A 23296-nucleotide genomic window follows, 5' to 3' on the forward strand; every position below is an offset into this window, starting at 1 on the left:
TAGTTTATTATGTCTCCTTAATAATCACTCCAATATGCTGTGTATATTATAAGTCTGTTCCTCCAGCACTTTCCAGTGGTGGTGGAACCCTGTGACATGCTGCTGCCTCTGACAGACATTCCCTCTGCTTCAGCACACTCACTCTGGTCATGACTCTACTCCCATAAACACTGTTAACAAAGGCCTTTGAAAATACATTTGGGGACTACTTATTTTGAGGTGGTTTTTGGGGTTTTTTTTTGTGTTTTACGTGCTGTTTGCTGCACTTTATTACTGTGACAGCAGACCTTACCACAGGTAAAACCTGTTGTCACACCCATAGTTTGGGTTGCTCATCGCTTTCCATTGTGCCACAATGTTTCCATCATTCATGAGTTGACCATGCTAGTTATTTTGATTGCCAGTTTCCAAATAATACATGGAGGGGGGCAGGTGGAGTGTATCTCATACAGAATTCTGCCAATGTCAGACTGGTTTTGAACACCCTGTCATAATCATGATGGTTTCAGGAGTCATCTAGAGAAAAGTCATTTGGGACATGTCACTACTTTGGAGAATCAGTTCTCCCGAAAACACTGTCATCTTCAAGTTGCAGACAGCAGCAGGGCAGTTCACTTCTCCTTGGGAAAAATCCTTAAGGTTTGATCAGGTTATTATCACCTGGGTATTGCAATTCACACGTTTATCAAACTTCTACACAAGTCCGCCAACGTTAGTCACTGGAGCTATTTTCACCGTGAATTCTCCATCTCTCTGTACTTCTTCAGAGTTGAGTAGGCCAAGCATGAAGCACAACTGACTTTAATATATCTGCTAATTAACTATAATGTGAGATAAATAGAATAATTATCATGAGAAGATAACTATTAAACTGTCTAAAATGTCAGTGTCTGCAGTTTACTTTGAAGGCTCTATGCGTCTGTAATAAGGAATAAGATTTGTAGTACAGGGGTAGAGACTCTGTCCCCTGAAACAAAGAAACTGTCAACTTTCTTTTATTGGCAGCTGTAGCCTTCAAAAGCAACCCCGCATGGCAGTGATTTTTCTGAAGCAAATTTGTCAAAGTTATACTTTGTACTGGAGTTTTCACTGCATTAGTTCTGAAAGGACAATGGAAGGTGACATCAGCCCAATGTTCTTTAAAATCTTAACAAGCAAGGGTCAAGGATTGGTATTTCTGACAGAAGATAGGTTTCACACCCTTGAAAGGCTTGAAAACTAATCTTACTATGATGTTATGTCTAAGTAAATAAATAGTGCCATCTGCCTAAAGCTGCACAAATAGTGATTTCTCTGGCATAAAAAGACCCCCAACTTCTGGAAATTTTTGAGTATTGTTTTTTACAGTATATGCCTAAGATACTACTGGGTCACAAGGTTGTCTTGCTAAGTAATGTTATTATAGCTATTCTGCTGCAACTAACTTTTTGCTCTTTAAACTTCTTTATTCTTATTTTGGTGTCTCTGTGAGCCATCAGTTAAGCAATCTGTACATACAAAAAAGAAAACTCTATCAGCACAGTGCTAAAAAGGGTACTGAGTTAACTGACAGAAGAAAACAATATACTTTATTTCATTCCTAGAACTCCAGCAATATTACTGGATTAAGAATTTCAACCACTTCTGCATTCCTTCATTTTGCCCCAGTTGCAGATTTTGCATCCTCAGAAGTACTCTCACATTCAGTAGGAACCTGTCTCTGATAATAAATACTCTATAACATTAAACAGTAAAATAATTATTCCTATATACTGATACTATACAAGTTAATAGCTAGTATGTGGTCTAAACCATGACTAGGTGTCCTGAAGATCTTGCCAACAAATGGAATTGAAATTGCTATTTGGAAATAATCATTCCAAAGTAGTTATTTTTGGATATTCAGGTGGATTTCCTGATTTTAAAATATGCAGGCTTTATTCCAGTTTAAATATGAGAAATCTGCTGCTGCATTATAATGTCAGAACCTCATGAGGACTGATCTGAATTAGTGATTCCAGAGTAATATTCCAGAATCAGAGTCCTCATAAATTTCTCAGACTGGGATAAATCATACTCCTGTCTTCAAGACTAAATTACAAGCACATATTGAAAATGGCAATTCTTTTTTTGGGTATTACATACACTGAAAAATTATCTTCAGTTTAGTTTGTAAGGATGTAAGTAAACCAGATGAACCTGACTACATATTTGCAATTCAGATTTCAGATTTTATTAGTAGGATATTATTTTAAACAAAAAAGGGACCTAAGAAAGAAAAATTTAAAACAGGAGTGTGGTTTTCATAGGTCATGATGTAATTAATTTTGTTGCTTTAAAAAATATCAAAAGATCCAGGAATTCTAAGTTCAGTGTGTTTACTCTTAGTAACTGTAGGTGCCCACAGACAAGTTCAGGAAGTGGGGGTTGGATGAGTTGGCAGTGAGGTGGATTGGGAAATAGCTGAATGCCAGCTCTTGGTGGATTGTGATCAGTATCACAGTCTAGTTGGAGGCCTGCTGGTGTCACCTAAAGGTCAATAGTGGGCCCAGTACTGTTTAACTTACTCACCAATGACCTGGCTGAAGGGGCAGATGCCTCCTCAGTGAGTTCCCTGATGACACAAAGCTGGAGGAGAGGCCGATACCCCAGAGGGCTGTGCAGCCTCTCAGGGGGATCTCGACAGGTTGCAGGGATGGGCGGAGAGGAACCTTCTGAAATTCAGCAAAGGCAAGGGCAGGGTCCTGCCCCTGGGGAAGAATAACCCTGGGCACCAGCACAGGCTGGGGGCTGACCTTCTGGAAAGCAGCTTTGAGGAGAAGGACCTGGGGGTCCTGGTGGACAAGTTATCCACGAGCCAGCTGTGTGCCCTGGGGGCCAGGGAGGTCAGTTGAATCCTGGGGTGCATTAGGAAGAGCATTGCCAGCAGGTCGAGGGAGCTGATCCTGCCTCTCTGCTCTGGTGAGGCCGTGTCTCGAGTGCTGTGTGCAGTTCTGGGCTCCTCAGGACAAGAGACTTGGAGCTCCTGGAACAGGTCCAGCAGAGGGCAACAAAAATGAGTAGGGACTGGAGCATCTCTTTTATGAGGTGAGACTGGGGGAGTTGGACCTGTTCAGCCTTGAGAGGAGAACACTGAGAGGCGATTTATTAATGTATGTAATCAATGTACATTGTGTATTATCAATGTATATCTGAAGGGACGGCCTCGAGAGGATGGAGTACATGCTCTGAAAGTTGTCCTTCACATTTGATTCATATAGAGTCACTTGGAAGCATCAACATTCAGTGAATTATGTGTTATAAAGAACTTTTATACATAAATTTCAGATTCCAGATTTGATGGAAGGGAGCTTGTAGGTTTAAGGCTGGTTTTCTCAGAGATGTTGAAAGATTGAATGGTATCTAAATATATTTTGACTATATTACAAAAATTAAAATAAGAGGAAGCAATGGTAGTTCGCTCAGAGTGTCTGAGATGATTAAAGGATTTGACTTTTCTTACCAGTACAGGTAAGGGTTAAGCAGTATTCTGAATATTTGACATGCATCTTAGTTTGAGCTGCTATGGCTTTTATAAGTTGTGTCCCTACCATTTATGTTCCTCTGCATCATTCATCTGTATCTTTGGATGCCTGTTCTTCATTGCACACACGTATATATGTATATAGCTACAAAACCAGTAGTAATGAAATGATATAGTATGACTGATAGGTACCTTTGTCTGCTATCAGATTCATGTATTCATTCAGAAATGGATAGAACTGTGCATTTGGAACATGAGACAGGCTTATAGCTTCAGTTTTCTGTTCAAATTTGCAGTGATGAATCTGTCTTCTGCAAAATAAGATGGTGACCCTGGTTCAGTTCCTGGTATACAAAGTGTCAAATCACATTTGATGGTAATTGGGACTCTGCAGGCATAGATATTTCAGTGGAAATTATTGAAAGGGTCAGGAGACTGTTCTTCAAAATGCTGTGTATAGGTAAAGACAGAAAAATGTTTCTTGAACAGTCTTAGAAGATGCACCTCTTGCATTTATATATATTGTATGAATAAAATGTTACAGCTCAAGAGGATACCTGATTAGCACTTGTAATGTATATTCATATGGGAATATATTCTCCCCCTCTTTAAAAATCTCTTTGAAATTAATGGTATTATGATACAGCTTTTAAACTGAAGGGGTTTTTTTTTGTACTTTGGAACACACAAAAATTCTTTTTAGTCTAAAACTGTATGGGATTTTTAATATATTTTGCTCTGAATGATATTCAATTCTGCCTTACTTTCTGACTCAATGAATCATCTCAAATATAACCGAAGTAGAACAGTTTTGCTGGCCTACTTGATGATAATTATAAAATAGCTGAAGAAACGACCTGCTTTTACTGACTTGCTTTAGAGTGAGGGGGTTTACTGTTTTGTTAGTAGTCAGTCAGAACTCATGGCTGAGGTGTTGCACCACTGTCAGTAGGCACACTGAACCATCACTGCCAAATGAGTGCCTTGCAGGAGACACACTCTGCTACCTATCATTTACATTCAGTAAAAAATATGAAGTGACAACACAGAGCAAAATTAGAATCAGTCAGGAGAAGCCGAAAGCTGTTGAATGTTTTTGCAGAGAGTGCTGACTCCACAGCGTAAGTAGCATCAAGAGTCTTCGAATTAACCAGTTTAATTTTATTCCTGAATTTCCTTCCTGCACAAAATTGACAGTTTTAGCAGTGCTGGGACAAATCATGTGAAGTCTTAGAGATGTGGGCCGGTGCCTGCTGGGATTAACAGACAAAACATTCATTCTCTGCTGAAATTGAGATGTAAGGTATACTTCTTGAGTATACCTTGTCTCTGTACTAGAGACAAGATGACAAAATGTATTATCCAGCTCTGCTACTTGCAGTGTGACAGTCTGAAAGGGCCCTGTCAAATGAAAGACCTAATACCTACTTTATTTACCTGATTTTTTCAACAGCAGCACCTAAAATGGCTTTAATTTAGACAGGGATTTGGGAGGAAAAGGAGATAAAGATGTGTAGCAGTATCTGATTCTTGACTTTCCTTACTTACATAAAATTGACATAAATTTGACAGCCATGTTGTATAGTTTCTTTTGTTATTTCATGCACACATTGGAGCTGTTTTTCTTACTGCTGTTGCTTGGGAGAGAGATTCATTTAAAAGGAGTTAAAACAGTATGAAATTTTCCAAAGGACACATAATTGCAAGTTAAGAATAGTCCCTTTAAATGTCACATTTTAAATAGAAGTTCTGATATTTTCATACTTATAAGCTTTATTCTATCTGATTTTTTATCTGTGAGTTTCTTTTGTTATCTGTTTCGTTATTTAGGCTTAGTAGATAAAAAACAATTAGCTGCTGTTATTCACACATTAAATCAAAAGAATCATCCCTCGAAGGAAAGAAAATTGTTTTAAAAGGTGGCATAATTAGGCAGTACGGATAAAAACTTACCATCATATTACCTGACTTCTTTAATTTTAAAGAAATTATATCCACTTTTTAGAGATATTGGTGATCTGAAAAAAATAAATAAGAAAACCCTCTGAGATGTGATGCAGGGGGAAGAACAGAACAGAATTGTTGTGCCAATGTCTGAGAACAGGGCAGCTATTTAAGTCAGGTCCTGCCACATTTCATGAATATGTCTGACATGGTGAACTGAAAGAGGTTGATGATACTGAACTACAGTTTAGTAGTGTGGTTTGTTTTTTTTTTTTTTGCTGTCTGAATATAAGATTTAAAAAATTAAACTTTTTACAATATGAGACTTAGATGTAATAATGACTGGGACAACGAATTAGCATGTTAGTAAAAAAACCCCAGCAAAACTAGAGTTTCTCATGTGAAGAATATTTCTCTAACAAAATTTCTTGTTGCTTTGTTTGGAATAGTTCATATGCCTAGAGGATTAATTTCTGTATTGTAGTGTAAAGTGAAAAATTATTGAAGAATGGTAATGCCTCTAATTTGTGGTTGAAGTTATCCTCTTGTCATCTGCATGAGGTTAGCTGAGTTAATAACTTCTTAAAATCATAGTTTTCGCTTGCTCAATGGCTCTTCTTAACTAAATTCTGAAAAGATTCACCTCATTTTACCTTGCCGTAGAGCACTCCAGACCTGGTCAGCTACTGAAATAACCCCATTCAGTGTTCACAGAGTGATCAAACATGCTTTGTCCTAGCAGTAGAACTTTTTTTTTCCCATGAAACTAGGATCTGTTCTGATACCATAAAATTGTAAGGACAGTCAAAATGTGTTTCTAGCACCTTGCTTGAAACTTCTGAGTGACATGTAATGAAAGGTGCAAGCCATTTTGATTTGCTTGAATGGAAGGTAAAATGGGAACAAAGGCAAAAGAGGAAATGGGGTCTAAGAGCAAAGTGGGAGAAGGATCAGCTTACTCCCCCAAAAGAGTGAGTATGGTTCTAAGTGAAGGGATACTGACTTTGAAATATTTCTGTTTTTAATAAAAGTTTCTAAAGCATAATAACTGCATTATAAGTATGAACACTTTGAAGTTAGAAAAGCGAACACTTCAGCTTTGAGGCGTAAGTTCTCATTTCAATGTTAACACTGCTAACATTGCCAGTTGTGCATTATGTCAGCCTTTAATTTGTTTTTGTACTCTTTTCTCATAAAACACATGCTTTATCAGAGTTACTCGGAAGGAGAATACTGGACATCATGTCTTGCAAGCGCTGCAAGACACTTAAAATCTCCCGTAATTTGCATTAATGTTCCTTCTTACTTTATAGATAATTAAATGGAAACATGTGTAGCCTGAGTTACAAAAATGCTAAGTGCTCACAGCTGCCAGAAGCATCAGTGGGAACTCTCTTCTGAACACTGAATTTTCTAAACCAAAAGCTTTATCTTTGGACTGGAATCCTGATTAGGGGTACCCATGGAGTTTTGAATGTTATGCCTCTTACATTGTGCCCATTTTGCAGATGAGAGCTATGCTCCAACATCATACTGGCAATCCACATTGCCAAGTGTAATGTGGAAATGAATTCTGTGAAATTTATAAGGGCTAAGAATCCTCTGTGATGGTATTAGCAAATAGCCTACTAGGGAATTCGTAAGTCTGCATTTGGTCAGGTGTTAACATGGAAGTACATGAGGAATGCCAGAGATAAATGGAATTATCACAAGCAAAACACATTTAGTGAGGACAGAATCACAGAACTTTTGAGGCTGGCATGAGTCTTTAATAGTCATCTGCTCCAATCTCTTGCTCAAGCTGGACCTCCCAGAACCAACTGTCCAGAGCCGTGTGGGGATGGCTTTTGAATATCTCCAAGGAAGGAGACTCTGGAAGCTCTCTGGGCTATCTGAGCCAGTGCTCAGTCACCCTTACTGTCACAGTGTCTCCTGATGTTGAAACCTCCTGTGTTTCAGTTTGTGCCCACTGTCTCTGGTCCTGTTGCTTGGCACAACTGAAGACCCTGGATCTTTTTCTTTGCATGCTCCATTCAGAGTTTTGTACATATTGATGAGATCCTTTCTGAGCCTTCTCTTCTCTAGGCTAAACAGTTCTCCCAGCTCTCTCAGCCTCTACTCACTGCTTGATCATCTCTGTGGCCCTTCAGTCAACAGAGATGTGATGGGAACAGATAATTAAAGAGAGAAGGATAATGCCCATGGATTTGAGTTGAACAAAAATGATCAGTCTAACATTTTTACAATCTAAACAAAGTGTTTGAATGCATTATTTTTATGTGTAATTTATAGCTATTCTTACAAGTGTGAAACCAATTATATCATGCTTCACTATAATGGGAGTTCCACCTCCTTTCTTATGGATCTTTAGCAATGAAGCTGGAGACCTATTGCCTGGACTGTTAATGTTTGACCTTAGCAAGAGAAACCTGCTATCTGTTAGAGAAATGAACTTCTGGTTTTGTGCAGTGGGTCTTTCAGAGTCTGTATGAAACTGGACTACCATCCTTCTCTCTAATCCTTTTCTTTCCCTCCTCATGTGCCACTAAGAGAGAATGATGAGGGCAGCATGTGGTATGTAAGAGGTGTGATGGCAGCCACCAGTGCTGCTTTGAACTTCCAGAGGTTTTATACAGGTGCAGAAAATAGATCAGAAGGTTTTCTAATTATTTTTCAAAGAACAAACATTGTCATCTGATTTCTGAAAAAGATGATACCTATAATTCCAAAACTGACAGAAAAGACTAAGAACTGTAACTCCTGAAATTTTTGCTTGGAGCAGACAATATACCTTTTTTATGAATTTCTGTAATTCTCTAGTAATTAAGTGCAACAGTCAGTCTAGACAACATACCATGTATGCAGACAGAAATTCAACTATGCACTTAAAAGAAATCCTAGCTTTGTGTAGGCATTCAAATTCATTTTTCCTCATTTTTTGTCATTTTGTCTGCACCATACCACAACAGGGATCAATTTCACTATCTGCCTATGAAATATGAAGAGATGCTACATAGTTATTTAGAGATATTTGGTCAGTGCAAATGAAGATAAATGTCCCAGTGACCTGATTGGTTTTCATCCACAGTGCATGCATTGGATCTCAAGACCCTTATTGTGGCTGGGACATGGTGATGAAGAAATGCACAACGCTGGAAGAAAGTCTGAGCATGAGTCAATGGGAGCAAAGCATTACTGTGTGTCCAGTAAGTCCAAATGCATTCATTTGTCTCCCAAAACCTTTGATTCCATGTGAATTTCATGATAATGAGCTGGCATCGATTTTTCAAGCTCAGAAAACTGCATTTAATGCCGTTTTCCTTAGGTTTTCCCATCAGATTTTAACAGAATACCTAGTTTCTTTTCTATTTCTTATCAAACTACTTATATGATAAAATTATTTAGAGTAATTTCAAAGGGTGGTTGTTTTTTACCTGTAATGTCTATTTTCCCACCTTGAAAACAAATGTTTTCTAAGATTAGTTATATTGACGTATTTTTCTCTGCAGAATTTTGCTTTGGAAAAGTTAATTCACTAATGGTATAATCTTTTCTTTTAGGATTATTATTGCTAGTATAAAAAGCCAAATAACATCTTTAAAAGTTCATGAATTGGAAGGGTGAATTCTATGAGTTAAATCTCACCCAGATAAATGACAAAGGTGACAATTACAATAAACTCAAGGTTAATATTTGCAGTGGCTTAACACTTCTCTTTAAAAATTGTTCTGAATAAATGTAATATAATATAAAAAAGCAGCAACAAAATTGATTTATAGCTTTCCTTTTAATGTGATTCTGGTGTTGTTTTAATTTTCATTCTTTTCCCTTACTCCAAAGCATGCAAAAAGAGGGTTAAGAAGGACCTTTTTTGTGCTACTAAGCCCTTTTTTTTTTTTTTTGGAGATTGTTGCTGCTTTTTTTTTTTGGAGATTGTTGCTGCTTTGTCCTTTTGCCCATGAAGAGGGAGCATTTCCAACTCAATTCTGCTTTCATTCCTAGTAAGAGCTTCTTGATCTTGTCCCCACTCACCAGTGGGGCACATACATCTATTAACTTGTGCTCATATGGCATTCATATTCTAATCTCCATGTGTTTAACAAGCGCCATTTAATATCTTGATGGCACTTCTCTCCCTTAAGCTGGGCTTTGTTTAGTGAACTAGAGATGTGCAAAATCAGTATGAAGGTCTTCCAGCATTGACTTTGGCTCTCTACATGTGTTGCAGCAGCCTCATAGATACAAACACTACACTGATTCTGAGGGCCTTGAGAATGTGCTCCTGTGTTCTGACTGTGTTTGACATTAAAAAGCAATTTTTTAAGCATTCTTTCAAGTTTTTAAAACTTTAAAAAAAATGTTTATGTCCATTCCTGTCCTTTGCATCCATCTTCTCACATAGAGGACTAATAAAATATGCTTCTGTTGGATTCATCTGCATTAGCATTTGAGCTGAAATCGGGGCAGCTTTGGGGGAAATACCATGATTACTGAAATGCCTTATTTTGTTGACATTTGCATGGGCAGTCAGCCTGCTGTGCTCAGTCTTTGAATTGTGGCACTAGGCCGTATTTTCTTTTGTAGATACAGAACATGAGGCCAAGATGGGGTAGAGGGAGGAATAATTTATAAAGAGTAATTCCATTCTGTTCCATTCAACTGGAAAAACAATTATTTAGTATCTATTATATGACATGTGCATAGGGTATGGCAGTCTAGTCAAAGCAGAGGAGCACCTAAGGCTTGCTTAGAAAGTCAACCATAGCTGTGAGACTTACACTGCTGATCTGAGATTCAAAGACTTAGTGAACCTCCAAAGAAAGTTTGTCCTTGAGCAGATTGAGATTGCGTAATATAAGGAAGATTCTAGAATTATCTATTTAAATTGAAAAGTGTGGGTTTACCCCTTTACTGTTTTAAAGCCTTATACACCAACACATTATTGAACAGACTGGAAAACTTCATAGAAACTTTCCTCTAAAGTAACACTGTCTTCTGACAAACTGCAATTGATCACAATTTTGCTTAGTGAGGTACTCAAATATTTGTTTAATAGCATTTTTAGGTGCTGTGCTCACAAGATATGTAAGCCAAGATGTAATTAATTTAATTTTGTAAGGGACCGAGCTATATGCATCCTTAACATGTGCTAGATACATTCAAGACACTGTTGCAGGCAGAACATAACAGAATATTTGAAACCTATTCTCCCCCTTTTGGTCCCAATTGCTTCCCATATCTTAATTTTTAGTAAAATTACTCTGATCTTTTAACATTGTAGAAATTTTTTTAGATTAATGAATGGCCAGTTTCTTCTAAAACTGGATCAGAAAGAGGTCTGTTTATACAATCATTTAGTTCAGAATAAAAAGTGTTACCAGTTGCCTCTGAGAAATTATTTCCTAGAGAATTATTCATATGGCTGAATACTTATAGGCACTTATAGGTAGAGGATAGAGGGGAATAGGAGAGATAGAAGAGCATCCGTGTTACCATCTCTGAACTTTGGAGATCACTTTTGAAAAATGTGGTTATTTTGGTTACCTTGCTTTGATTTAATTTTCAGTTTGATTTTTAGGTTATTGTTTCAGTTGGCATGAGTACAGCAATTGTGCATAAATATAGACAGTAATTAATGCTATGCACATATATCTACTTTGATCTTCATCCGGTTGGTCATAAATCCCTATTTTTCATCCAATATTTTTTATGATAATGAAGCTTTGTTGTTTTTTGAAATATTTTCCATTGGGATGACTTGCAATCCATCACTTAAAAATATACTGACATTATCTAAGAGATTTTACAGGAAAAGTAAAATAATTTAAAAGAAAATTTTTCAGGATTTTGGTTTTGGTTTTGGGGGGGTTTTGGGTTTTTTTTTAATTTGTTTTTGTTTGATGGTTTGTTTTTTTAACAAAACTATGCAGCATGAAATGACTTTATTTTTACAGTTCTCAGAGAAAGTGTAGTACGGGATCTGAATTCATTAGCAGCTTCAGGAAATACTACAGACTCATTTAATTCTACAAAAAGTAATCTCAAACCAAAGATCTCATGACAGAGTTAAAAACTGTGACCTTCATTCAGAGTGCAGAGGCACAAAGCAGGAGGATGAGGTGGGTGCAGAGAGACTTGAGACATAGATGGATATTTGGAGGACATTAGGAGGGAGGAACAGTCTAAAGATATCTGCAGGAGGGAAAGGGTGACAAAACCGGGGCGGTAGAGAGGGAAAGCAGAGTGTAGCTGTGCAAGGATAGTACAGCCATGTGGTCTGATTGACTGTGATTTTGCCCTTGAGGTGTCAGGTTGAGAAAGGTTAGTGGGCATGGATTCTGGTGAGGGCTGCAAAGGCCCCTTATCGGTACATTTTGCTTTCCTGCAGTCGTGTGATGAAATTGTTTGATATCACTGCTGAAAGGGAGATATTCACAGAGAGACAGAGCAGGTGAGTCATGGGGAACAGCAGAGATCCCAGTGGGATGATCTTTGCAGGAGCAAGGAAAAAAAATGAAGAAAGAGAATATGTCATCAATTTATCTTTCTGAGTTCAAGCCTTCGGCTATGTTTTATGTATACCTTGTCTGCCACTTAATATATATTATGGTAACCATAGACAACTGTAGCTTTAGTTTATAATTTTAGGTGCAACAATAAAGATGTTTTGATGCAGCACAGAAACAGAAAGCAGTAAAGGCGTTTTCACATCTCTGACATTATTAGATTGGGGACATAGATTTGTTAATTTATGGACTATAAATATTTGTTAGACCAGCAGTATAAGAGAATGGGTTTACTTGTCACTTAAAAAGTATTTCTTGTTGTCTTACAAAACCCAGCAATGTAAACTCTACATGAGCAAAAGTTGGTGAGTTATTTTCAATAAATAGCTGTCAGCAGGTTTTGAAATGATGAATTATGGTTAAGTTGTAGCTGACAGAATATACACATAGATGTTCTTGGACAAGTGATATTTGTGAAAAATAAATTGTGAGAATTGTAATTAGTAGTGAAATTGTGGTATCTTTGTCAGAGTGGAAAGAATCAGCCAACATCCAGAGTGTCAGTGCAAACATGCCTTCTGTTCTAATTGAATCTCTTGTGTCTTCAAAGTATTTGTGAAATGTACACTTCTCTCACCACTGTTAAAATACTAAAAATAGTAAAGGGAGATACCATTTCAGATCAGTTATGACAATCTACTGCTGTAATTCCTGTTTCAATATATAAGCAAATATTAAAATGTTATGTTCTTACACATTTAATGAAAAATGCATGACTACAACTGATACATATTTATTCTTACTAAGAGTGAATTTAAATGCTACTTAGCCTGCACTTGTTGGTGCTGTTGTCTTGACTGAAAGTTCAAATATGGGAAACAAAATGAAAATCCCTTAACATTTAAGTGAAAAAGTGGCCATCATTTCCATTTGGGATCACAGATTTGTCAAGATTAACACCTTGATAAAAGAATAATATATGTCTGTTTTTATTGGGAGCTGAATTTTCCATGTCCTCCCTCATTTTCTTTAGAAATTTCAGTGGCCATGTAGGATGCTGCAGTTTCCATTAGCTCATTTTGTTTCAGCTGGACAATAAAGATTTCTTATTGAATGTGTTACAGCTACTTGATGGAAACATTCCAGTCTAGATGAGAATGGTCTGACCCTTCCAGTCAGAAGAAGACTTGAGACCATTCTCAGACCAGGGAATGGTCTGACAGTCTCTAATGTTTAGAGACTGCCGTATTTAAAACCACATTTCATGAAATGGTACTATATGGTGTATGCTTCAGAAAACTGTTTTCATATGGATATTTGAGTTTAATGGATCCAGTTTTGCTACCCTGGACTATTACAGTATCATAGAATCATAGAATTGTTTCATTGGAAGGGAACATAAAGATCATCTAGTTTGAATCTCCCTGCCAAGGGCAAGGACACCTCCCCCTAGACCAGGTTGCTCAAAGCCCCATCCCACCTTGCCTTGAACTCTTCCAGGGATGGGGTATCCACAGTTTCTCAGGGGAAACCTGTTCCAGTGTCTCATCATCCTCATAGAGAATTTCTTCTTCACTTCTTACTTACCTTCTGCTGGCTCCTCCTTTTGATCTTGGGTTTTACAGTCAGTATCTGGGTTCCATTTTCACAGGAAAATTTTAGGAAGTAGGGAATACTGTCATCAGAAGACAATGGAAAAGTAGGCAAGCACAGCTGTGAAAAGTAACAGTTAGCTGTGATTACTGTTATTGTTATGGTGGTGGCATCCAGTGGCTCAGATTGGTTGGAAGTTGTGGAAACTATGCAGCTACAGGAGCAAAGGGGAGATCACTGTCTGGAAGACATCTCTCTGCAGAAATACGTGTCTCTAAAGTGGGGGCTTTTATTGTTGGTGGCTGAAGGCTAAACCTTCATGCACAGCAGAATAAAGAGGTTGTGTGAAGGAACTGTCAAGCTCAGGTAAGCTCTTCTGTTGTGCTTGTTTCTAGATGAGGAACCTGACAGTGGATGGACATTTTGGAACATGGTCACAGTGGAAACCTTGCACCCACACTGACGGTGCCAGTGTTGGCTCCTGCCTCTGCAGGACACGCGTGTGTGACAATCCTGCTCCTCAGTGTGGAGGATGGCTGTGTGAAGGACCAACCATGGAGATTGCCAACTGTTCCAGGTATGCAAGACAATTTCAGGTTCTATCATTTGAGCTTTAAAAGTTTTTAACATAATCAGAATAAAATCTACCCTTTGAAATCTCACCTGAAATCTACTGATCCTGTTCTGTGCATGAAAGGCCAAATGGGACATTAGAAAGTTTCTCTTAGACTTTGTAGCAGAGAGAGTGAGTCAGAGAGCAAAGAGTCATTTCAAATGCTGCGTGCCAAATAATGTTGAGCTCAGCTAATTTTAACAAAAGCTCTGAAAGAAAAAAAAAATCAGTGTTAGATAATATCCAAAGTATGATACTTTTTCTCAGTTCTGCAATTCATACAACTTTCTTTTCTGGAAGTTAGAATGGCTTACTTTTTTTTGGAGGTCTCACATTACCATTGTTGTCCCCCATTCTGCCCTGGAAAAATGTTTTCGTTGTATCTTTCAGTTGTATCATGATAGCAAGTTCTATTATCAGTCTGTATAGGACTCTTTAGCCACTCTTTTGTCTTCTTCAGGCACTTAACCAGTCCCGGAGAAAATCAGTGAGAGCAGATAATTTCAGAGAGACTCAGAACATTACATATTTGGAACTGCCTCAGAAGTTCATGTTTAAAACATTATACACATACATTATACATACTTTAATTGCAAGATGAAACATATACTGGAGCATTCTGCTTATTTTCAGTGATTCTTTCTGCTTTTTGTCTTTTTTTTAAACACCACAATCACGTCATGATAGTGACTAAAACTGATTACATTTCTGCACAAGGTAACTGCAATCTCTGTCAGTGAAAATAGTAAATTTTAGGAAAATTATTAAAAATATAGCAATATATTTTATAACATCAGGTCAGGAGAATATAGAAAAGATAAGCATGCTGTTAGTTACTGAACAATCAACCAACAGCTGGCAGGTTTAGAAGGGAATTTGGAACGTCATTTGGGACTGGATTCACATTCTACCTTTGGCATTACTACACTACTGTTTTACATCTTCTGTTAACACTGCTAAAATTAGTGAGCCACTATTTTAACTTTTGCTTTTATGACGAAACATCAAAAGCTCATTATAGTTTAGTTTTATTTTTCTTTATTTCTGTTTGTGTTCTCCCAGTACAAAAACTGCAAGCTCGCCATTTAAAGGTTTTGACAACAGCTGAAATGCATCTTTTTTTTTGCCTAGGACAGGATATGGAATATCTAGGTCTATAAAATTTTTTCTAGGGTATATTGGGGAGGGATAGGAGCATCCTTTCTGGAAGTTCACAAATGCAAGGTACAAGGTGTAAACTCTGTTAGCTTTTCTGTTACATTACAAGCAAGGTATTGACATCTTATCAGAGTAACCTGTTGAAATTGAGAACTAATGCCTTTTAACGCTTACTTTAGTGTCATAGAGTCATTTAGGCTGGACAAGAGCTTGAGTCCAACCATTAATAAGCACTGCCTAGTCCATCACTAAACCATGTCCCCAAGCACCACATTTGCAAGTCTTTTGATACCTCCAGGGTTGGTGACTCCACCACTTCCCTGGACAGCCTGCTCCAATGCTTAACAACCCTTTTGGTGAAGGAATTTTTCCTAATAGGCAATCTAAATCTCTCCTGCCTCCAACATGAGGCCATTTCCTCTCATTCTGTCACTTGCTAAAACCCTGGGAGAAGAAACCAACCCCCACCTCATTACAATCTCCTTTCAGGTAGTTGTAGAGAGCAATACCGTGTCCTCTGAGCCTCCTTTTGCTCCAGGCTTTAATCACTTTCCTTTTAGATGAGGTAGCAAAGTTTGACATTTTAATCTCCCTGAAAAAAATATGTAATTAAAAGTTAGCTTCAGAACATTGATACAAGAGTTTGCATGTGTAGTTTGCCCAGAACAAAGTGACCAAAAGCAACTAAATATCTTCATATCTTTGTAGTTCTTGTGTAAGGTGGTAATTTTAGCAGTGGCTGATTGCAAAGCATGGAACATGGAATATCAGAGCACCTTTATTTTGGTTCAGTATTCTAGAAGAAATGGAACACGATGCAGTATTAATGACTTCTACAGAAATATTAATAGGACAGATTCTGCTGTCAGTCACACCTAATCAGCCATTCGCTATGTATAACAGATGACAGAGCCTGAGCTTTTTATTCTACCAGAAATGGAGGCTGGACACCATGGACTTCTTGGTCACCTTGTAGTACCACTTGTGGAATAGGCTTTCAAGTTCGTCAGCGTTCCTGCAGCAATCCAACCCCTCGACATGGAGGACGTGTCTGTGTGGGACAGAATCGCGAGGAGAGGTGAGTTATCTTTTTTCTATTGTCTGTTTTAATTTCTTCTGAGCAGTTGCATTCCACAGGACATTTTCTCCTTTATTTGCCTTGGTTTCCCATTCCCTTTCCTTTCACTCCCTCTTTACCTTCACTGCTGTACAGTACAGTATTCCCATTAACAAGGCTGTGGGTCTGCAGCAGATCTTTCATCTTTCACTTAGCTTCATCCCTCCCAAGCCGCCTGAGAGCTCCTGGAAGTGCCAGAGAGTTGTGCTGAAGCAATGTGCTGCTGTCCCTTGAGACCCTGAAAATTGATTCTCCTTGAAAATTGATTGCACTGTGTTTGGATTGTAACTCACCCAGCCTCAAGACCTGGAATTCAGAGCAAAATATAATAAGCTCACAGCACTATGTTACTGATGCTGTGAGTTCATTTTTTCTCTTGTAAATGAATTAAGCATTTCTATAACATGGAAGGAAGTTTCAAGGGCTTTGTTTTCTATTCAATAAGTAGGATACACCTTGAACTCAGATATCTTTAGTAAGGTTTCAAGCTTGGTGGGTCATTTTAATTGTTCGTATATGTTTTTTAACCCCCGAGCAGATCAAGTTAGCTCAGATTTTGATTTCACCATGTACTGCTTTGGCACCAGACTAAGTGTTTTGTCACTAGCTCAGAATGTCAAGTTCAGGCCTTTCATTCCATTTTACATGCAGCCTAATTACATCTCTAATTTACATGGACCCTACATGGATCTCTAATTTTTTTTGTTCACAGTTTTAACAGGAATTAAATATATTTTTAAATCATGCTAAAATATATTCAGATAAACTGCAACTCTTGTATGTGTTACGTTGTTTCCAGAGGCATACCAGAAAGCTAGATAGCAGAAGACTAGCATTGGTGTGAGAATTTGGAGTCCTGTAGCCATCCATTCCAAGAGATGTATGTGAATACGTTTCCTCCCAATATGCACTCACAGCTTACTTCAGTGTTTCTGTATGGATGATGTAGTATCCTATATTGCTGTTGGATGTAAACTAAATTCAGTAACCTTTGTGAAGAGTTTCAGTGAGGCATTTAATTAAACACCAACTCTGGCACTTCTTCAGATTAGGAGATTCATTGAAGCAAGGTTGCATCACAGATTTATGTATTAATGGATCATCAGGGACCTGGTCTTTCTAACTCTGAAATGTAAAGGATCAGTATCACAGAACATGTGAACATTTCTTGCTGTTTCAAGGCCATGAATATTTACTGTTTCATTGCAGAGGAGAGAATTTTGTTATTTTGTAAACTGCTTTCTGAAAATAGGTTGCCCAACCAAAAAGCCATCACCACCAAACATAAATCGTATCTGCTGTTATTTAGCTCTGTCCCAGCCTGAATAACAGTTATTGATCTTCCTGAACTGAGAGGTCAGCCCAGGGCAGGACACAACAAGACTAAATATAGAAAAAAAAATAATTTAGTTTTGAGAGACTTTTGGGTGATGGACTATAGATGGTAATAGTAATTGTTCATTTTAGTTTAACATGGAATAAAATTCTGACAAGAAGTTTCACAGAAATAAAGAAAACCATGAGAAATACTTTCTGAATTATAGGAGCATTAAGACAATGGGTGCACTTTACAAGCAGTTACAAATTGGAAATTGACTTATGATGAGTTGAAATAATAGCAGCCCAGCAGGATTGAATTTTGGTATGCAACAGTTCTGAAGGAACAATAAACTTATGTTGCTTTGTTTTTGTAGCCTGCAGGTTATTTGTCCTTTCTGTCTTCATCCAGTTCAGAAGCAATCTGGGATGAATGTGCCTGTGAGTTTACTGCAGGATGCCTTTTTCTCTCAGAGTTCTGTCACTGTTTCCTGTCTCTTTGAAAGACCCTTCACTCCCAATAGCCCTGCACCTTTCTCACTCGCAGCTTGCTCACAGCTGACCTTCCTGCCTCTACCCTGGTTTTGTTTGTTATCCATGTTATGTCCTGATACTTTTAATTATCTTTTTAAGTACTTCAATTTTTTTTTTCCAGAGGGTGTGGTAAGTTAGGAAATTTTGTCAAATAATTCTTAAAGCAGCTAGAAGAATGAGGCATCAGTTGTTTGCCAGGATTTTTGTCAATGTTAAGCCAAGTACTTGGATAAATCTTTTCAGAGCTGTAAAAAGCAGAAAGTCCTGGGACATTTGCCAGCCAGGGCCCATCCCATCACCCGCAGCAGGGGAGCAGGGTAAGCCTGGAGATTGTGACCAGATCCAACCAAGAGTTTAGATCCTAGGTGGCATCATGGCAATGAGAGAAGTCTGAAGTCCAGGTAAGAAGCTAAACCACGGGTCAGGGTTAGGATCAGGTTAAATAGAGCTTTTTGGCCCATTGTCATGGGTGGAGGTCCCAGGTGAAGATGGCTGGGACCGTTAGAGTTTTATAAGTGTCCTCATGGCTCTGCCAGCTTGTAGAGAGTTTTGAGCTGTGAGGGCAATGGAGTACCAGCATTTAGAGTAGTCTTATTCCACTGTTTCACTCTCATTGAGTTACATCTGCACCAGATGAAAACAGTTCCTTTGAGCCCAGTATAATTAGGCAGGCTGAACAAATATTACATGTGCAGTAACTCCTGAGAAACATTTACTGGTTTCGTATCCAAAGTGCCAATAAGCAACTTCTCAGATTTTCTCATTTAAATCAACCGATGTTTATAAATAGCCTAACAGTTTACTTTTTTAATGACCCAGCTCATATGTAAAATTAATATATGTTTAGTATTAGTAAAAATTTTAATTACTCGGTTTACACATTGTGTGCATTTGTCTTTGTAAACGTGCATACTCTAATCACCTGCACATGTTCAGGGGTATAAATAAAGGATGCAGTTTCCACAGTCATCTACATGCCAAACTTCGAAACAGCTTTTCAACAAACAGTGATTTCAGTAGAAATCCAGTGCATAACTCCATAGAAAGCAAACACAGAAAAGGCAGCGTATATCTGAGGTAAATTTACCTCCAGATGTGAATGCACATTCAGCTTGAGAGTATTTGTTCATATGTTAAGAGCTAAATATTTGTCTAAGATATATTTGTTTTACCTCATGAAAACCATGATCCTATCATGGCTAATGTATCAGGCAGCTTTGTGCTTGCTGGCCATTCCCTTGAAATCAATGGCAATATTTGCCAATTTAAAGCATTGAAAGTAGGTTAAACTGTTACATGCTCTGCTGCTAGAGGGCTGTGTGGGAAGGGGGGGAAAGCATTTGAGAGACAGCAGCAAATACTCGTATTATAAAGCAAATTCCCCTTGTAGAAGTATGTCAGAAGTGCAGCTGATGTGCATTTAGACAGAATATGGAGAGGGAGTAAAAATAACATTGTAACAAAACTAATCAGAAAATAATTTTGTAGTTAAGACTCCAGATGATGTAGTTAAGACTCCCTGATGAATTCCTTAGGGGCTTAATATTACTGATTTTTCCTGTATAAGAAATATTCACTGAAGCTGCTGGAAATTCTCTAGATCTTCATTTATAGAGTCTGTAGTATCCTGTCTTGACATTATCATGGAGTGAGAATGTTTGTCCTTTCTGTGGAAGATGCTGTAGTTATGGCCTCATTAAGTCCACTGGTCACCCTCCTATCTGTGCAGAAATGAGGGACATTAAAATGAGAATCCCTTGCTTTCAGTGGATGTACTTATCTTTTATTACACAGGAAAGAATAGAAAGAAAAAAAAAGTGGCAATTAGAAAAGTAAACTGGCTGCAGACGAGGAGTAGGTGTTTGAAAGCCCTGGATATTTTGGGGTGTATAAAACTATTAGAAGCAGTACATATTGTCACATTATTTTGTACACAGTTCTCAGCAAACATGCAGCTTTTAGGCTTGTTTCCATGAGAAAGAAGAACTGCTGAGAGTCAAGAGCCTGCTCTGTGTAGCACTGCTTGTTTCTGAGCAGCATGAACAAGCCCAGTCCACTTCAGCAGGGCAGATTAAACACCACAAGGCTTTTGGCTTGCCTACGCTCCCATGGATGTCTTGTCTTCTGGGACGTGTCTGTTCCCATCCACCTTGCTTTCTCTGCTACCTCCTCTTCCACAGAAGCCCCTGGGACCATGTGCCACCTTCCACAGTCTCTTGGATGGGTATTTCTGTCAGTGTAACAATCTCAGTCCAGTAGGGCATGTGTATGTTGTGTGCCTGCCTTCAATTAAAGGAATTTGGCATTCCCATCAGCCTCGGTATAGTCTGTGTATCCCAGTAAATCACCAGCTGGTAATCATGACTGCCCACCACAGAACAGTATATTGGATAGGAAGGGGCAGACAGGGATGAAGATTAGTTTGTTTTTCTTAAACACATGGTAGTATAATCTAGTTCAAAATTAAGAAGTATTTGTTTAAATAACATCTCTCTGTGGAATAAAAAGGGCATGTTTGTAACTGTCATGCAGTTAGCCTGTAGTACTCAGTGCTGGATGGCAGCACTGAAATAAATTGAATAAATTGATGTCTTACTAAAGGTTGAGCTCTTTATAGAAACAAGAATAGTAATGACAATTGTACTGAAATTGTAGGCGTAAAATTTACTGTAGGCACTAACAGCTGTGGCTACAGCTGGACAGAGGATATTCACCCTTCCCCCAGTATGACAATTCCTTTATTAGGGCATTTGAACTTGGGTTCATTTCAAGGGAAATGTGAAGGGTCGCTGTACAAAATCCACATTTCTCTAGGTTGTTCTCCATTCTGACCTCACTGCAGTTAGGTTAGGGGAGAGGGCAGTGGTTTCACAGATTCAAGTTTCTTGCATTGCATGTTTTGTTGAATTACTGTAAAATGTTAGCCCTGTGGGTCCTGAGAACAAAATTAAGATGGGAGGAAAGAGCAAAAGGGAAAAAGGGTTGCTGAGTGACTTGAAATGCAGCCAAGGACAGATATAATGAAACTTGGCTCAAAGCCCCATGCTGTAGCACAGTTCTCAAAGATCAATTGCAGGGATGTCTCTAGCTGTGAAAACGTACCTGATGTTTTCAGAGGCTGGCTGGCTGAAATGAAAATAAGATTCTACTTGATTGCTGTGTTGGGTTTTGGTTTGTTTTCCTTTTTTTTTTGTTTTCCTGAAGATAAAGGAAAAAATTGACTATTCTGCTGTTGACTTTTTTAAAAAAAACCTGTTTCCTAAATTGAAGTCGTTTGCATAGGGATTTTAGGGCTTTTTTTCAGCTGCATCTTTAATTAGTGTTGGATAACAGAATTGCCAGCCCTTTGAAGTGCTTACTGAGAAGGGTCACTGTTATTAGGTTTCTTTTCTGTCTCCTGCTTAAGTGAGAGAGTGGGAGGTCAGGCACATAGACACTAAAAGAGCCACTGCACAGTGGCATGACTGTTCTCGAAGTTGAGATCTGTCATACCTAACTTCAGGTGTTCATGAATGTGAATGTTTATGAGTGAGTCAGGTGGCTGAACTTCCACTGTGGTCTGTAAAAATTTAGTCAATACAGGCTGTGGAGAACAGTAATTTGTGTCCTTCTGGTGTATATTTCTTAATTTCCTCAAATCAATCATTCTAGTCTCCCCAGCTTGTATTGACAAAATTTCCATTGGCAGTAATGGTCGCTTAGATGTCTGTCTCTCATGTAGCCTTTAAAGCCAATGAAAATCAATCTATACATCGAGGGGTGTATTTATATGACCTTTGCTTTAGGGTGACATAAACCATATTTTTAACAGGGCTGTTTCTTCCCATGAGCTGTTGCTCAAATTCGGATGACTACTTCATTTGTAGATAGCTACACTGTGCATGCCTTTATTTTAAGGCAAGACAAGTTCCTTAGTTTTACTTTTGCATGGCTGAATATTGGTGATTCTCAGCTTCATGGCAGATGCTTTAGCCTGTGTGTGTGTCTCAAATTAACTTAACTCCTCTTCATTAAGAGCTGAAATTATGCAAAGTATGTACTAATTTGACCAAATAAATGCTGATGTTACATCTATATTTTATTGACTACACATTCTCAGCAAATGATCACAGAGAGAAACTCTCACACACATTCACATAAATGACTGCATGTGATAAAGAATGTGTGCAGCTGGAGTTCTAGGGAAAGAATATCCAGGCACAGAACGTTCCTATGTATCTTTAATGATGGCATAATGTGAACTGTAATGTGTGTACCCAAATCACGCACTGAAGAATTCTGACACCAGATTCATAAATATTGAGGGTTCAGGCATTTTTTCCTCAATTTCCAGAGGAAAGGTCAATACAAGCTGTGAATAATTTTCTTAAATATACAGAAGCAGAAAGCTAAATGTCACTTCCCTATAACTCCACTACCAATCTTTAAGTTTGGATGGAGTTGCCCAGACCTAGGGACAAAGTTTGAATTTTAGGCTCCAGCATATGCAATAAATCTAGTTTTGTGTGTTACTTACACCACCACCATTACTTTCTTGCCCTCCACAGAGGTTCCAAATGTTCAAATTCCTTGATAATGAAGAATTGGAGCTTGCAGATACTGAGGTTTTCTGAAAACAAACAAAAAAAATCGTTGTGGTTATTCTTGTTGAAAATGACAACTGTTCATACTGGCATTTCTCTTTTTGTAGAAAATGAATAACTGGAGTATTCAAGTCAGTTTTCTCTGTAGAAGAGTGACAAGAGATGAAAACTTGTTAGAAGGGCAAGAAGAAATTGGAATTTGGATGAATGGTGTAAAAACTGAGGAAATACTGTAACAGATTCATTTGTTCATTCAGGACAGTCAGTATTGGAACAGGAGCTACCCAGATGCATCCATAAAATATTAGAGAATTTCTTTAGGGTTGCCTGTTTCCTGACTATGCTGCATCTTTGCTTTATCTAAGTAACAGCTTGGTCTCTTAGAGACCCCCAGTCACAGTTGCTGATGGCCCAAATCCTTTGGACCTG

General features: G+C 38.1%; 1 protein-coding gene across 5 annotated transcripts in view; it reads left to right on the top strand.

Moving 5' to 3' along the window:
* Nucleotides 1-23296, top strand: part of SEMA5A (semaphorin 5A) — a 318257-nt gene that overhangs the window by 227832 nt on the left and 67129 nt on the right. For all 5 annotated transcript variants that reach the window (XM_042048660.1, XM_042048663.1, XM_042048661.1 and 2 more), the window contains 3 exons: nt 8535-8652; nt 13941-14122; nt 16251-16394. In XM_042048660.1, coding sequence (XP_041904594.1) covers nt 8535-8652; nt 13941-14122; nt 16251-16394 — 444 coding nt within the window. The remainder of the gene's footprint in view (nt 1-8534; nt 8653-13940; nt 14123-16250; nt 16395-23296) is intronic.

The sequence above is a fragment of the Corvus kubaryi genome, unplaced genomic scaffold (assembly GCF_017639235.1).
Source record: "Corvus kubaryi isolate FWS band 111438036 unplaced genomic scaffold, C.kubaryi_AGA036_p1.0 68, whole genome shotgun sequence".
Lineage (NCBI taxonomy): Eukaryota > Metazoa > Chordata > Aves > Passeriformes > Corvidae > Corvus > Corvus kubaryi.